Below are 17040 nucleotides of genomic sequence, written 5' to 3'. Positions count from 1 at the left end.
ATTAGCTAAATGGCTATTTAGGGCCAAACTTTTCAAATGTATCAATAATATAAATAGTGATTGTCTCATCACAGAGATTAAGTCATCTGTTTGGGCATATGGAATCTTTGGCTGCTGGATTCATAGTCTTTATAATGCCCAGTGTCCAGGCATGGACACAACTGTTCTGAGAGAAGAAGTAGGGAGGGACCTATATATTCTGTTCCACTTGAACATGGTAGAAGAAAAATGGAGGAAGGATTTTTTTACATTTTTTAAAATTATAAGCTATCTTCTGCATCCTGTTTTGTGTACAGGAAAAAAACTACAACTACTTAATTTTGCATTTGTTTTACAAATAAAATTACTAAACTTTTATCTTTGGTCTTAACTATCTAAAAATATATGAGAGAAAATGTGAGTTTAGAATTATTTGTATTTATATGCTTAGGTTCATACCTTCCCTTAAAGAAAGCTTACTATCTTTGAAAAGAATGATATTTTTCTTAATGTTGAGACAAAATGTGCTTGTAATTAATTATAATTTAAAGTTGTTTAAGTACCGGGTCAAATATTATGTCCTGATGTTATGTTTAGCCCTTTGCTATTAATTACATTATTATTACTATATAAAGAGTTCTACCTTCTTTAATAATGTTTTTGCACCCTATGTAGTTAATCTTTAATGTTGGGAGGACAAGGGGAGAGATTAAATTAGCCTTGTAACCTCTTTCTTTTCCAGACTGATGATGGAAAATAAAAGCTCTTAGCCACAAAATGTAACACTTAGAATTAATATTTAATTAGACTAGCAAATTGTACACTGTGGCTGAAAGCTTCCAAAGAGTTGTTAGTGCCACAATTGACCTACAGGTTTAATAATAACTCACTTCTAGAAGCAAGTGCCAGTTCAGCATAGTAGAGCCACTGTAAGAAAGTCCTGAGAGATTAAAATCAGCAAACCAAATGGCAGGCAAGGATTCCTGGGATGGAGCCTTCTGGAAAGCTGGGAGCTGGAATAGCTTTTAAGCCAGGATTCAGATGAGAACAGTGGGTGAAAAAGCTGATCCCTCCTGTTCTGGGAGCTTCTGGTTGTAGGCCAAAATCTTAGAACAGATTTTTACTAAATGTTTTTGCTGCAGCTATTAACTTACACTGAAAATCAAATATCGAATAATTTTTCTGTAAAATTTAACAAATTTTTTGTGTAAACATTAGTTCTTAATTCCTTACATATTAGTACATAATATCTGTAAACTCAGATCATTAGATTATCAGATAGGTTTGGCGCTGTACATCTATGCTGTTTTGCTGTGACATGCTGTTTCCTTGTTCCCTGTATAGTTGATTTATATGGTTCATTTCTATATTATTTCATTATGGGGCATTATGTGGAGTCTGAGAAAGGGATTAGGAAGTCTATAACCCAAGAATTTTTTTCAAGAAAATATATGTATATATGCATACATGCATATGTATATATGTGTGTATTAAAGCATAATTCAAAGGTATCCTTAACTTTTAAAAGACTTTATATTATAAAAGCAATGCTTATGCTTATGATGTAATTAAATTACAAGATAAATAATTGGACCTCCTGGTGAAACATTGGATCCTTTTATATCTAACAAATTTGGTGAAAATACAATACTGAGTTTGAAAATGTGCAAGTGAAGAATGCAAGAGTGAAAGAGGGACACCTTACATAATTTATTGGTTATATCTTAAATAATTAAAGAAAAGCTAGTCATTAGTTAAAAATTCAAGCAGGTGAGGACATTGCCAGCAGAGGGAGTAGTCCTGTCTTCCGTCAGGTTCCCATCATTTTCCCACCTGCCTCAGCCTTTTTCCCAGCCAGTCTCCCATCTGGACCTGGCTCTGTCTGCCTGTTCCTGATGACAGGCTATCATTTTATACTCAATATGGGATTATTCTAAGCTGATTTTAAACTTTAGTATCTTTAACCTGCCACTGTACCACAAACATCAGCTGGATGCCCTGTTTGATATTGGATATTAGTTTTTTTTGTTTTTTGTCTTTTTCCCTTCAGGGCTGGGTGTGAGCTTTGGACATCTGAATTTCATTTTATGAATTTTAAGTGTAAAGTATTAAGATAAAATCTCTGATTTAAAAATTACCCATAACATTTTTAAGGATGAAATACAAACAAGTTTGTCTGTGAATAGTTTCTATAATGTGAACTAAATTATGTAAATTTATAGAAATGCCTAAAATAAATTTTGAATATTGTACCATTATTTCATCTAACTTATTCATTACAGTATTTTGCTCATCCCATTTCCGTTTTCAGAATATGTAAAGTTTTTGAATGTTTTATGAAATAACCAAATGGAAAAAGAACCAAACTGATTTAAATAGATACTCTGCAAAGTATGTAATATTTGAGGCCAGTGTAAATGTAAATAATGTTTCTGAAAATAAAGGCATGTGTTCCAAAAAAAAAAATCCTCCATTTTAAAGAACCAACATTTTCAGACCAAAATTTTAGATTACCAAATGTTTAATCAGAAAGAAAACACAAAAAGATGTGACTCCGTTGCTTATTCCTAGTAAAATTTGACATACTCAGCAACTTAACTTTTGAAATTAAATATATTTGCCCTTAGTTTCTTCGTGGATGTGTTTTTGGCTTTAATGGAAAAAAATCAAAATGTTTGTTTTATGATTTCCCTGAATGAATATCATTATGTGACATTACCATGAGAGAGTTGTATTTAGAATTTTTTAATTTACAATTGTTTGTCCATAATCTAAAATTAACTGAGTTTGAATAAATTTCAGTCTTAAATATGGAACGTTTTAATCTAGTGCTCTCATCAATTTATTACAAATATGCATTAGTATAATTTTATCTGATAAAATTGTTTTATTTATTACATTCAAAATAATCACGAACAGAATTATTTCCCCACTATCGAGTATTTTTAATAAAATAAAAATTAATTTGCACATGTAAGGCAACAACTCTGGGGAAGATGAAGCAAGTTTTTGAAAAGTTACAAACAGTATAATTTTATTATTTCAGTCTTGGTTTCAATAGAATAGAGAATAAACACAGAACAGCAAATACCTCATTAAGTACTTTAGATTTGTCTTTTGATCCAAGTTGTTTTTTGTATTTCATGACAAGGAAATGTCATAAATTGGACTCATGAGTGTTCCATACTTGGCCTGTGAGGATCCCTGACACAACACATACACCTCATATCATACATGAGGGTCAAACATAAAGTAACTTAAATGTTTCTTTAACTGTTTAACTATGACTTAACAGTGCTTTCATCCACATCTGATGTTTATGCCATACCCAAATGGAAACATTTCCTTTCACGTTGTGTTTGTTCTCTTTCTTAAATAGTATAAATTAAGAAACCCAAGAATTTATTCTTATTTGAGGCATTGCATAAATGCTTTGTCGATTGATTTATTCCTCTCAAGCTTCTTAATAATTAAATTATTGTTTAATTTCTTTTTAATATTCTATTTAAAATATTTCCCAGAAATGTAATTTGTATTGGTACAAATTGTATCTTCTTTATTGTTGAGATTATTAAATTCAAGAAAATAAGGAAATATTTAGGCTTTGAAATATCCTTATTGTTCCTTGATAATGCCAACTATTTATATAGAAAATAATGGGAGTTTTATATGACCGTAGTGCAATTTTTATCTCTTAACAAAATTTATAATTTAGTTTTATGAACTTTGAATTGAAAAGAAGCATCAAATTAATTTTCCTTAATTTAAAATCCATTTAATGCATTTAGGGTATCCTAAATAAAAATGTTATCATTCCATAATAGCAAATAGGAAATAATCAAGATAAAATCTCAAGGTTCTTGTGAAACTGAAATTGTAATAAAAAAAAGGCAAAAGACTGGACTATCTTATTTGCTATGTTTATTTGCAACAACATTTGACATATTTTTAATTTAACTAATTAAGGAGTTACACTGCAACAGAAAAATCTAAGAGCCTTTTATGTAACTTATTACAATGCTGTTTGAGATTGCCAACAAACTCTTAAAACTCCTGGACACTGGCTCTCTTCTATTCTGGCTTCCCTCCTAGTCATGTCTTGGCTACTATCCAAAGCTGACAACTTTCACCCAGGAGCAAAGGGATATTTGTCTAGTATAAGAAGGATTTTTGAGTCATCCTAGATTTTCATATCCAGATGGGCAAGAAGGAAGAGTGGCAATATCATTGTATATTCTTGGGTGATGTCATTTTGCTGCACATGTACTATAACCATTAATGTATTCATAGTGGTGAATTCCAAATGTCCTTACTCAAATGTTCTTTATTAGAAACTAACATAACAAGTTCAAAATTAATTGAAAATTATATTCAGATTTATGTTTGAATAATTGATGAATAAATAACCTTTACTTTTCCATTTCCAACTATATACTTAAGACCAGAAAGGTTTTGCATCTTTACTGATAACATAAAAACACTTAGAATCTGTTAGGATGAGAATATAGAAGTTCCATAATGCTTGGACCTCTGCTCCAATCATTATGCTAAAGCTTCCTTAACACTGCTAGTTATATTTTGACAAAATGTTACCCACCATATATTCCTGCTAAAGTGAATTATAATTATTATGGTTTTAATGGTTTTTTAAGTTGTTAATTTTAGATTCTTTTAAGTAAATTTACCTACCTTTATTTTTATTTAAGGGACATTTAGCATTTATATTGTGATTTGAGACCTTTTGACAAGAATGGTTTCAAGGTAGGATTATATCAATAGGCCATATTCCTTATGAATCTTGGACATAAAAAAGTTATCTGTAACACATTTTTTAATTTAAAAAAGTAATATTTACAAACCCAAATATCTTTTGTGTTCGTATAAATAACTAGAAGTTTGAGTGGATTTATCATAAAAATTAAGATTATCTGAGTCAGAAACTTAAATGTCCTTCTTATATAATTTCCATTGCTTTTTATCCTATAAATATGTTTCAATACCTGCACAACTTTCACAATTAATGTGACCTACCACATTGTATAAACTATTTTGCAAAATAACTGTGCAGAAAGCAAGAAAGTTACCATTAAGTGTAAATTATTTTATGATGATAATATGATTAAAAGTTTATCTTCCTCTAAAATTACATGAAAGCTTTTACAATAGAATTTAGTTTGTAGTTAATAACTATGATATGAACCTGAAATATGATAAATAAAACATAAATGAGCTTCTGAAACATTTTGAACTCTAGGTTGCACATGCTTTTCATATTTGGAATTCATTAGTTTTCCTCTTCTAAGTGTATAATTGATTTTTTATCACTCGCAGACTATCTTAAAAAGACTTACAAAGCTGATGAATATTACAGGCTGTTAATAGTTTATTAATTTTAAGCTTAAATGAAAGAAAGAAAGAAATATCAGGTTTGCCATTTAAATGCACAGCACCTTGCTTATATACTACCAGGATGGATATCACTCCCATTAAACTTTACAATTTCTATTATTCATATAATTGAGAAGGTCCTAGTTGATATCACTGAAATCTTGCACATTTGAGTTCTAACAAAAATTGGCTTTTACCATTTTAGATTCAGATATTTAGACACAAAGATTTAGTCTTTTCTTTATAGATAAAAGTAAATCTGACCTTTTGATTAAGAAATATTGTCAGTAGCCTTTATAAGTGCTTGATCATCTGAGGGTCCATAACAGGAGTGCTCTTCCCGGTTGAATTTATACTAAAAATGAAATGATAAGAGCCTGCTGGTTATTATCCAAGATTCTTCTTGATGGGGTAACCACATGGTTTTTCTTCATCTCCCACTTGTTCTCACCCTTTACTACCAACTCAGCCACACCCCACCCCCACCCCAACATTGTTCAGTACTCAGCACAATGAATCATTTTCAAGTTGACTCATTGTGAACTGTCTCCCAGCTGTTGGAATGTCTGGCAGACATTTTTGTTTGGGTGAAGAATAACTGGCTGAAACCCAACCTGGATGAGTTTGATATAATGGTCTTTGGCTAAAGAAATATTGAGAGGAACATGTTTATGGCCTCCGAAGCCCCTGTTATTCCTGGAGTAGGACCATCCCCTGTGGCACAGAACTGAAAGTAAGGAATCAATCTGGATTATTTTCTCACCATTGAATGAAAAATTGCCTTAGAAAAAAAATAGCATTTCCAAGTCATGTTTGTTTTTCTACACTTTGTGTGCCCACATGATTGAAAGTATTAAAGATGATTAAGAAAAATTCTTTTTAATAGTCCCTTATAAGAACACTGATTCAAGGGCCAAAACATCCTTTATAAAACATGTTTCTTCCTATTGAGCAGTTTCAAATACTGTCCTAGGTGTGTAGTTAGTCTGTCACTTCAGCAAAATATTTGGTGACATAAGCTACTCTGAATTTCATAGCAACTCAGGTGGCATTGACCTTCCTCCTTTTATATGGCATTCTTATGCAATCCTTTTAAAGTGAGCTAAGAATTAGGAATACCAGTAAACTCAGTAGTCAGTTGTGTTTTCAGAAAATGAAAATGTTTAATTATATTTGACCTTTTCTCTAACAGAGGATATAACATGAAACTGATAAATTTTCTTGATTGTTTTACATTTTCCATCCTTTTCTTGAAAACTGTTTTAACTAGTGGACATTACCAACATATAAAATAGGAATTTTAAAATTACAAAATTAACATACAGCAATTCTTTGAACTTATCTAGACTTTACAGTAAATATTTTTCCAAGGTGTTATAGCACATAATCACAATTCTCTGATCTATCACCAGAAGAGAGCTAGAAAAAATACTGGATTTCTATTAAACAAAATAATGTCTTTTTAAAATCCTACTGGATATTTGATTATTTTATTTGTATAACCATGAATTTCTGGGTATTTTAGGACTTTTACTACTTAATGACTGGTCATACTATATTTAGAAACATATTAATGTATTTTTTAATCTTGCAAAATGTGACATTCTGGAACAAGATGTATGGTTTAGCAATATTTTATCTGGAGTTGTGATGGGAAAGAATGAGTAGACTATAGGTCTAAATGCTAGTCACCTACAATCTTTTCTTTGCCTTTATTGTCACCCCAGAGCCAAATGACAGCATCTGGAAAGAGAAAACAGAAGACTCCAGGCCTAGCCATGTTGCAGCCTCTTAGCTGGACCCTTCCATATTTCTAATATGTCACAGAGAACCTCAGCTGTTAGATAGGCCTGAGACCTAATCCCAGCTGACAGACGACAGTGGAACCCTTGCCTTAATACTTTATACTGTGCTATCTACTGTTTCTGAATCCTATTGTCTGTCAAGTTTTCCAATGGACACTGGGTGAAGTAATTTGAAAAATAAGAGGGCATAAGAATAAAAGTAACCCTGTCCTTAAAACAAACAATATTTAATTTATGTTTTCTATCAATTTATGTTTTACTCTCAGTTCTTCAAATTAGAGTAGCATACCAAGAATTTTCAAGTAAGAGCATATTTTCATCAAATTTTCAGCCTATAATAGCTTTAATTTTTAATTTTTGAGTTATTTCTCTACATTGACTGTCTCCACAACAATTTGTCATCAAGTTGGCATAGTGGCACTGTATCAGTGTAACATTTTTAAGCATAAAATGAATGTTTCATTTGTTTGTTTTACAGAATAAAGCAATTATTTCCCGTGTTACAAACTTGTCAGATACAGTGGTTGGTCTGGAATCTTTTATCGGTTCTGAGAGAGAAACCAACCCATTATATAAGGATTATCATGGTAAGCAGCACCTTTGTAATAAGAAGAGAATGTTCTGGATGTTTCTAGGGTACCTGGAAGAATCCTCCTGTCTAGTCAGAAAATCTACTATAAAGTAACATGAATTTTATTTTATAATATAACTATTAAATGTTTTTTGTTCCTGGCAAATCTTCCATGGCAGCTTGTCATCAAACTACAATAAGACTACAAACTATGAAAACTCTTTGTAAGGAGTCAAACCCAAGGTCTCAAGCATCACTTAGATAAACATTTCAATGTTTCAATGGCTTAAAGTTGCCATGATATCAGTCATACTAATTAGCCACGTTCCAAATAAAAATGTTAATTCTAATGATACAAGTGAAGTATCCCTAACCCAAAAGTCCGAAATCTGAAATGCTCCAAAATCTGGAACACTTCTAGTCAGTTTATACTTTACAAAGCTTAGCTGTGTGATAAGAAAATAATACTGTATTATCACTTTGGTGTAAGCACAGGTGAATTCATCAAACATTTTTTCAAACATTTGTTTGCTGTTTTTGGAGCTAGGGATTGAATCCAGGGCCTTGTGTATGCTAAGTGCTCCCTCTACCACTGAGCTATGCCCCCAGTGCCTATTTTTTTAAACTCTGAGCTACATCCCAGCCCCTATATTTTAGTCATTTTTTTCGCTGGGGGATTTTTGTTTTAAATGAAGATTCTTACACAGAACCATTGAATAGTAAAAGTTTTGTAATTGTGTGTTTGGGGTCTAAAATCAACATAGAATGTAATGAATAACAGATTTTTACTTCTTTATATATTCTAAATATATATATATATAAATTATTGCTATTATTATTGTGGAACTACTGTACTTCCATAGAAACCTCCACTGTAAAGATTCACTAGCTTATCCCCAGCACCATGGGATGGGGAAAAAAAAAATGAGATTCGCTAGCTGATTTGAAATCTAAAACTTTGATGTTATGAGATAATGGAAGGTTTTTGTTGATTTACATGCCAGAGTCTCCAAAAAATGTATTAAAGATTATAAGATACTTAAGATACTTTATATAATTGACCAGTGCTTCGAGGAGTCAGCATACAGCATTTAAAAATATAATAAAATAACATAAACTAATAATCAGGAGTTTTTAAAGTTGGAAAATATAATGTGTGAGCAAAAGCTATTATAAAATAATTTGCCTCTTGTTTACTTACATGCATATGCCCAGATTAAACCTATTTGTGGTGCATTTAATATATAATTTTCAATATGATAGGAAGAGATCTATTAAGATTTGACTATTTTTAATTTATTTCTCTTTTAAAGTATTTTATAACTGAAAAATATCATTTTGATTGAAACATTTCATTGAAAGGCTGTATCCTTTGTGCTGAAATCTCTGACTTGACAAATGACTCCCCAAAGAGTAATGAGTGTTTCTGATGACTAGTAAACTTTCTGTTAATAAGAAGGATTTGATGATGAAATAATTTATTCTGTAAGTTCTCCTGTTTTAATAGTTAGCTAAACAAGTACATGTAAGGTTAAAATTAGAAATGTGCAAATAAAAGTAAGTTGTGCTTATTTCTAATAAATGTATTTTACTAAATTGCTGTGTGTATTTTTAACTTGTGGTTAAAGACTGTTTCCTTAATATCATCTTCTAAGTTTTTTTTAAGTTTAAAAAATTTAGTAAGATATTTTAGTCAGTTACTTTCAAAGAGGTTGTTTCTGAGGTTAAGCATCTGGAGATTTACCACTTTAAGCTAAAGCTAATACATACATTACTAATCATTCAGATACACACATAAAACCTTGTACTGGAGAAGCAGTTCTATAATTAAGATTTTTCTATTTGTTCAAATCTGGAATTTGCCTCCCTATCACCCCCATGTTCAGGCATCACTGTCCTTGGGATGGTGGTTTTTAAATATGAACTGAGTCAGGCAGAAAGATGCACTGAAGAACCTTCCATGCCTTCATCTGTGGGAAATGACCTCTAGTTTAGTCAGAAACTACATTAGGCTACACAAAAACCATCCAATGCCCTTGTCAGAAGAAATTAGCAAGTGTTTCTACTGACAAGAACCCAAAGCTTACGGTTTACCTAGCACTGTTGCAAAGCTTATAGCAGTCACATAAAGGTCTAACATGCCACATAAATTGAGTACCTTGGGATGGCATAGAGGTTAATGTTTGATCCTAGAGTATGCTCTGAAATGTAGTTTTCTTCAATGGTTTGTTTAAGTCATTAATAAGGTACAAAATGAAATACTTTTTATTAGTGCTTCATTGGTTATCAGTAACCCATAAGCCTTGTTTTGCTGGCTGCTTACTGGTGCATTTAATAAAATAAAGATCACTCAGTGGTGCCGTGGGCAGCATGCAAGGTGATAGCCATATTTGCTTACTGTAAATACAAGAGAAAATCACACACAAACCGGCTGTAGTTTTGACAAGTATTAAGATCCCTCTTTACATCTGTACTTCTGTACCAAAGTGCAATTAGTTTTCCTCGCACAAGGATTTCTGTTTATCTTATTCTGCTTGATTACTTGAGTATAATCACACCATTTGCTTCATTGCTCCTGGTAGTAAGCTCCAGTTTTAAAAGGGGAGGATGCTTGTGTGTAAATTTACAGGATTCTGCTGTAAGACTCTAATTTATGCATCTGGTGACAGTGTTTTAATTTTTTTTAAATTTCTTTTCTATAAGGTTGATTCATATTCGGCAAATTCCTCGGCTTAATAACTTGATTTGTGATGAATCAGATGTCAAAGACTTAGCTTTTAAATTAAAAAGGAAGCTATTCACCATTGAGGTAAGAGAATTTTTATGTTTTAGTTCAATCTTGAGGTAAATGGTATCCCTCTTCTTTTTTATGTTTTTTTTACACTTTAATGAAATTCCTGAGATAATGTTTCATGTTAAATATTATTTTTTGATGTAACAGAATAATATTTTTACTGTCTTTTTATTTTAATGGTGTATCAGAGTATAGCAAAAGTGATTTTGTTTTAAATGTCTATTAAAAGTAAGCTCCAAACTTGTATGATAAATATGATATGTATATTTCCAAGGCTTTCAAAGGCAATTTAATTAAATGTTAATGAGCTGTGCTACTTGTGTGTGGAATGTGAATACTACTCACATTGTATATGGCTAAGAAAAGAGAATTCTTATCTACATTCTAAAAGCATTTTTCTTTACTGTTAGTGAAATTACCTTTCGCTTTACATGCTGAATTAAACAAAGTATAATTTACACTATTGGCTTTAAGTAAATTTTCTACGACACTTAAACTTTTTTTGTGACCTTTATGCAAGCAATGATGACAGAAAGTTGTAGTACAAAAGATTTATTTCAACTTAATCTTGCTAAAGAGCAAATGAACATAGAACTATTAAGCAATTAGTGCTGATGTTTTTATTAACGAAGTAAATGTTCAGAGAGAGATGGCTTTTGGGTGATGTGATAGTTATCAGTATAGTCCGTACAATTTTTTTTTTTAACAAAGACATAAAACAGCCTAGCAGCCTTGACAAACCATTTTGTTTAATCTCTTTTCAAATGAAAAGCTCTTAAGCAGGCCACTTGTCTTAACTGCTTGAAACCATAAAAAGAGAGAATTGCCACCAATAAATTAGCATATTTTTAACTTCATCACCAAATGATGGTCAATGTGGCTTGGCACTGCTTTGGTGTTTGGGACTTCACCCTTAAGTGACCACTTTGGCCCTTTTTTGACCCTCTGCCCTCTTTAAGCTGGCCACTTGATAAGGTAACTTAATGGTTCTCTCTCTTTTTCTCTTTCCCTTCACATTTGCAAGTAGCACTAACCTATAAATCATTGTAAAGGCCCTATCCAGTGACAAATTAATGTGCCCTCCTCCTAATTAATGGTCATCAATGTCCTTAATTATCTAATCCTATTGAGAGCAGTTAATAGTTAATCAGGCAGCCAGTTCTTCAAGCAGGTCATCTCTGCAGGAGTGTTAGAAGTTTCTCATCTGGGACACTCCCTTCAAAAGCCACTTAAAGCCAAAAGAGTGAGAGTGTAGAAATAGTGATTCTTGAGCTAATTTGCTTTAGTTCTCAAAAGAAACCATTGAAATGGAACCCAACACTGTAATTGTTCAAACATTGTTTCAGTTTTTCTAATAGAATATTGAGTAATTTACCATTATATTGCTTAAAACTTTTAGAGGTATAAATTTATAGCTTACTGTTCCAAGGAAAGCATGCTATCATTGTCTTTTTTTTTTTAATATTTCTTTTAGATGTTGATAGACCTTTATTTTATTCATTTATTCATATGTAGTGTTGAGAATCAAACCCATTGCCTCACACATGCCAGGCAAGCACTCTACCACTGAGCCACAACCCCAACCCCTCATTGTCTTTTAAGTTGAATTTATATTTTAAGTGAAGGATGTAAATTGTACTCTTTTCTCAAAAATCAAAATTCTGTCAACCAAATCCAGGTTATCATTTCTATTACCATACAAATTAAGAAAGGCGCTTCCTCAATGAAAACAATTATTGTGCCCAAAGAATAAAATAGTACAGTATGTGAATCATGTTTATGATCTCTCTCTTTCTCTTTCTTTGTTTTTTATATGTTTTTAGATATTGATAGGCCTTTATTTTATTCATTTATTTATATCTGATGCTGAGTATCAAGCCCAGTGCCTCACACATGCTAGGCAAGTGTTGTACCACTGAACCACAACCCCAGCCCCATGTTTTGTTTTGTTTTGTTTTGTTTTGTTTTGTTTTGTTTTGTTTTGTTGAGAGTTGGGAGGTGAGGGAAATGAAAGACTATAATGTCAAGTGGAACCTCTCCTTTGAATAACTAGGTTCTAACAGAGACTGTACTTTACCACTGGAGCTGTCGAGAGAACTTTTATTAACCACACAGGTTTCCATTCCTGTTTTTTCTTTTCTTCTTCTTCTCACTTTACTAATCTCAGAGAACCATTATAATTGGTCACCTTATACTTTATAGAAGCAATATTTGAAAACAAAATAAAAATAAACAGTTGGTTTTTTTAAGAAGCAAATATTCAAAACAGTTGATCAAATTCTTTACCTCTTGGCTTAAGACCTAATCAGTAAGGAATTTTTGGTTTTCTTAATAAAAATTTAGGTGAAACTCATTCTAAATAACTTACTCACTTATGCTATAATATTAAATTTGGTTATTATAAAAATATAAAGAATCTAACAAACCTAGTAGAAGTACATATAGGTATAATTCATATAGAATAAAAACATGTAGTTCATCTAAAATTAAATGCTTTCAGTATAGCATTGCACATTATAAAGATGTGTATTCAAATACCTAACAAGTCTTTGGGGATATATTATAAAAACTAGAAACAAAAGTAGACATAACCTGAAAGTAAAATCATCTATCATGTGCCAGTGTTTTAGTACACACAACAAATAATTTTTCCCTAATAGCCTGACATTTTAAAAACATAACTGCATACTAATTTGTAAAATCTGAAACTATACTAAACCAGGCATTATATCTGTGTCTTACTTTCAGAAGGAAAAGTTGGTGGTTTGATAGGTAAAGTAAAATGTTTTTCTGATTTCATGCAGACAGATTTGTTACAATATGAAATTAATTATTGATCACATGGTCTCAAAGGGGAGCATAGTTTGAGAAAGGAGCAAAAGAAACAGGCAAACACCCGCATAACACCCTCATCCATATTTTTAGGATACTTTCTTGTTTATTTAGTCATTGCCCTTTTTATGCATGAAAACTGATTAATATTTTTACTAACAACTACTAAGAGCTTCTATCTGATAAAGCAACTTTAATAGTCTCTAATTTCTTTGAGTGATTGGAGAAGGCAAAAGAATATTTTTTCCTTCTTGGAGTATGTATTGGTATTATTTAGACTAAAGTGGAAACATTTATCTAACCCCAGTAAATTATTATTGACACCTACAACTATAAAGCTGTGTAAATTAGCCTCATCTATAAAAACCATAGCATAATCATATCTAAACTAATAACAAAATCCTGGCATGTATCCTAGGTAAGTATTCACCACAGAACTAAGAATAGGGTCACTTACAAGCAGGTATACAATCTTTGTGGAAATATACACACTATAGAGAAATTATAAATAGGGTTTTTAACATAGTCCAAATAAGGCAACTGTAAATATTATATAAACTCCACTGGTTAAGTGACCCATACATACTGCCTTCACCATTATGTCTAAAATTTATAACTTGGGTGTATATGTTCCTTTCTGAGGTGAAATAATGGCTTAAACTTGCATTAATTCAGTTTCTGTGCTTTTTTTTTTTTTTTGCTTCTTTAAAGTGATTATCATAAGCTAGTCTTTTCTTTACATTGTAATTGTGTTTGTCATTATAATACATAAAGAAGTAAGATTTGGTAGAATTTGAAATATGGCTGTTTTTTGATTATATAAAAACATTTTCATTTTCATTTTATATTTCATTATTTTGATTTTTGTATTTTCAGCTTACATATTCTACTGATTTTCTAATGGGAATGATAACATATTATTATAGTAGTTGCAGGATCTATAAGGTTATTATATAGAGGATTTCCACTTATGGGACAGTGTTTCAGTTCTAAGAATCAATGTTTCCAAGGTCAAGTCAGAGTGTGATAACTGGGTTATGCCAAAATATACAAGATATATATGTCTTATCATTAACTATAAACTTTCAGTATAAGGATTAATAATTGCTCAGTCTTTAATTGTCCCAGAAGTAGTAAGTATCATAAATAGTGCATATGTGGGTCTTGTAGACTAAATAAATATTGAAAGCAGAGACTGTCAAAGTAAACCAAGTTTTTTCAAGATTGTCTTATGATACTTTGTACTTAATTCAGAATACAGGACCTCAGTACCATTCCAATCACTAAGAATTTTTTTTCTCAGGTATTAAGACCAGAATCATGTGCGCCACTGGTATGAATTAGTTTTACAATGATGCTATCACCTAACTTGATATGACTTCACAGAATTATTTGAAATTTTTACATTTTGGAAAAGTGTAAATTCTTGCAAACTACTAAACACTATTATAATGCTTAGCAAATTGATTTGTCACATGGTATCTTTAGTTCTAGGTTTACTTTCTTCTCAATATTTAGTTTCAACAGCCATTCCAGTTTTTAAATGAGAAGAGGGTGAATATATGTTTAGTATATCTAGAGATGGGGAGAGGAAGAGTTAACTTGCTTGTAAATTCCAATTATGTCACTAAGTCAAATAATGGAAAAATAAATGTGTGACTTGGAAGCCTTGTTATAAGTTGGAACATCATGGGCCATATAGTCTAATATAATTTTTCTGATAATGATACCCACCAGAAATATTGGTTGCTTTCTATGTTAGTTTTTATTCCAGTTAAACCAAAAAATCGAAGTTCAAGATAGGCATCTATTCATTTTTATGAAATCATTTGTCAAAATAAACATAAATGAACATTGCTCTACAATCAAATGTTATTTTCTATTCATTCACATTTTAATATTTATTATATTACCATGCCCATTTATACTTTAATCCTGAGAGAGAGACATATAGCAATATCCTATATATTTCACATTCCATAGTGAACCTATCAAAAGTGCATACCACCTTAAGGGAACACAGTTTTGAGACTGTCTAATCCTATTTCTTCCCACTTTGGAATCTTAATTAGAAGAGATAAGGAAAAAAAAAAAAACATCATTTAACTAAATTATTGTCTTGAATCTGTAGCAAAAGGTATAATCCGCAATTGGGCCAATTAGTGAACCCCATAGTTAGCTATGCTGCAGCGAACAATTTGATTAGATCTGACACCATCCTAGTTCCCACTGTTGTTTTGCCAGGTATGATGGTCAGACTTCAAAGAGCTTGAGGCATCAGCAGGGCAAGGTTTGGAGGCCAGCTTAGGTCCGGTTGTTAATCTCTCTGCTAAAACCACAGCAGCTCTCACACAAAACAAGCTTACACGACACAATCATGCGGTATTAAAGTTAGAGTTGAGTCATGCCAATTTGCCTTTGATTTTTTGATGATTGACCAAAGATGGCTACATGACTAGACATATGCTAAAAGTATACTGATTAGGTAATTTCCCAAAATATTTGAAGTATTTTTTAACTTCCTATATAAATGTTGTGAAAACTTATTCCTTTTGATCAAATCTTCCAGAGTGAGAGTATTTTATCAGAGAATGAGTATTTCTTACTGGCAGCCTAAGTACCAAACTTTTCACTTACCACTTCATCTAAGTTTATCTTTACATTAATAGTTCCTTAAGGAGACTGTAAAAGGAAATTGTTTCTAAGTGGTGAGCTTTTTAAAAATCTATTAAGCCTATTGAAAGAAAAAATAATACATTTTTCCCTGAGTCATTTATGTTCACTGACAATTTTTCTGAAATTTCTTTATAATTGTTTTCCACTTAAATGTTGAGTAAAGTGCCCTTCCAGAATGTGATTGCATAAGTGTTCTTCTCTCTGCATTCTGATTTGTTGAAATAGCGCAGTAATAGTGACATGTTTCCATTCTGAGAAAAGCCTAAGGCTGCTTTAGTATTATTCCGAATGATTGAAACTGCCATCTTGCTGACTTTCCCTCGGGCGGCACAAGGCCTGTTTGCTTTTGTGTTCATTTCACATGATGTTCGGCTGGCAGAACATCATTGCTTCATTTGGCAAGGAAGACTCAGTTCATGTTTGCCTATTATAAAAGTTTCTGTATAGTCACCAACACCTAGGATGTTAAACTTATAATCAGTTATATGAAATGAATCCTATTTCTTTGAGAAATATTATTAAAATATCTTGACTATAAACAACTTTTATATAAGTCTTCATTTTATAATTTGAACTTAAGGTTTTAGGTTCTACATTGGACTATTTTTTATATTAGTTCAAAACTATATTTTACTAGGGAAATTTAAGAAAAACATGTTGAACGACAAGACCATTGCGTAAAGCAGACGTCCAATATTTATAATCCTGTTAATTTTCTTTAGTTCATGCATTTCTCAGAAAGATATTATGGTACCTCCTGTGCAGTTATCAAAACTTTGAAACCAGGTTGATATAAACTAAGTATTATCTAAAGATGCAGAGACAAAAATATTTCTCATCTTTTCCAAATTTTGAAGACATGAATGTTCATGTATGTGTCCTGCGGTTTGGCTTGGGAAGATTACATTGCATTGAAGGATTTTCCTAAAGCCTTTGTAGAATTACTGGAACAGAGTTTACCCAGTTTATATGACACTCTCAAGCACTTCCTTTCA

General features: G+C 31.6%; 1 protein-coding gene across 2 annotated transcripts in view; it reads left to right on the top strand.

The window, feature by feature from the left end:
• The window catches only part of Elp4 (elongator acetyltransferase complex subunit 4), a 264679-nt gene that overhangs the window by 131242 nt on the left and 116397 nt on the right, over nt 1-17040 (top strand). For both annotated transcript variants that reach the window (XM_047516710.1, XM_047516709.1), the window contains exons 8-9: nt 7651-7761; nt 10448-10552. In XM_047516710.1, coding sequence (XP_047372666.1) covers nt 7651-7761; nt 10448-10552 — 216 coding nt within the window. The remainder of the gene's footprint in view (nt 1-7650; nt 7762-10447; nt 10553-17040) is intronic.

Source organism: Sciurus carolinensis, chromosome 11 (assembly GCF_902686445.1).
Source record: "Sciurus carolinensis chromosome 11, mSciCar1.2, whole genome shotgun sequence".
NCBI lineage: Eukaryota > Metazoa > Chordata > Mammalia > Rodentia > Sciuridae > Sciurus > Sciurus carolinensis.
This window is presented reverse-complemented; position numbering and strand designations above follow the sequence as displayed.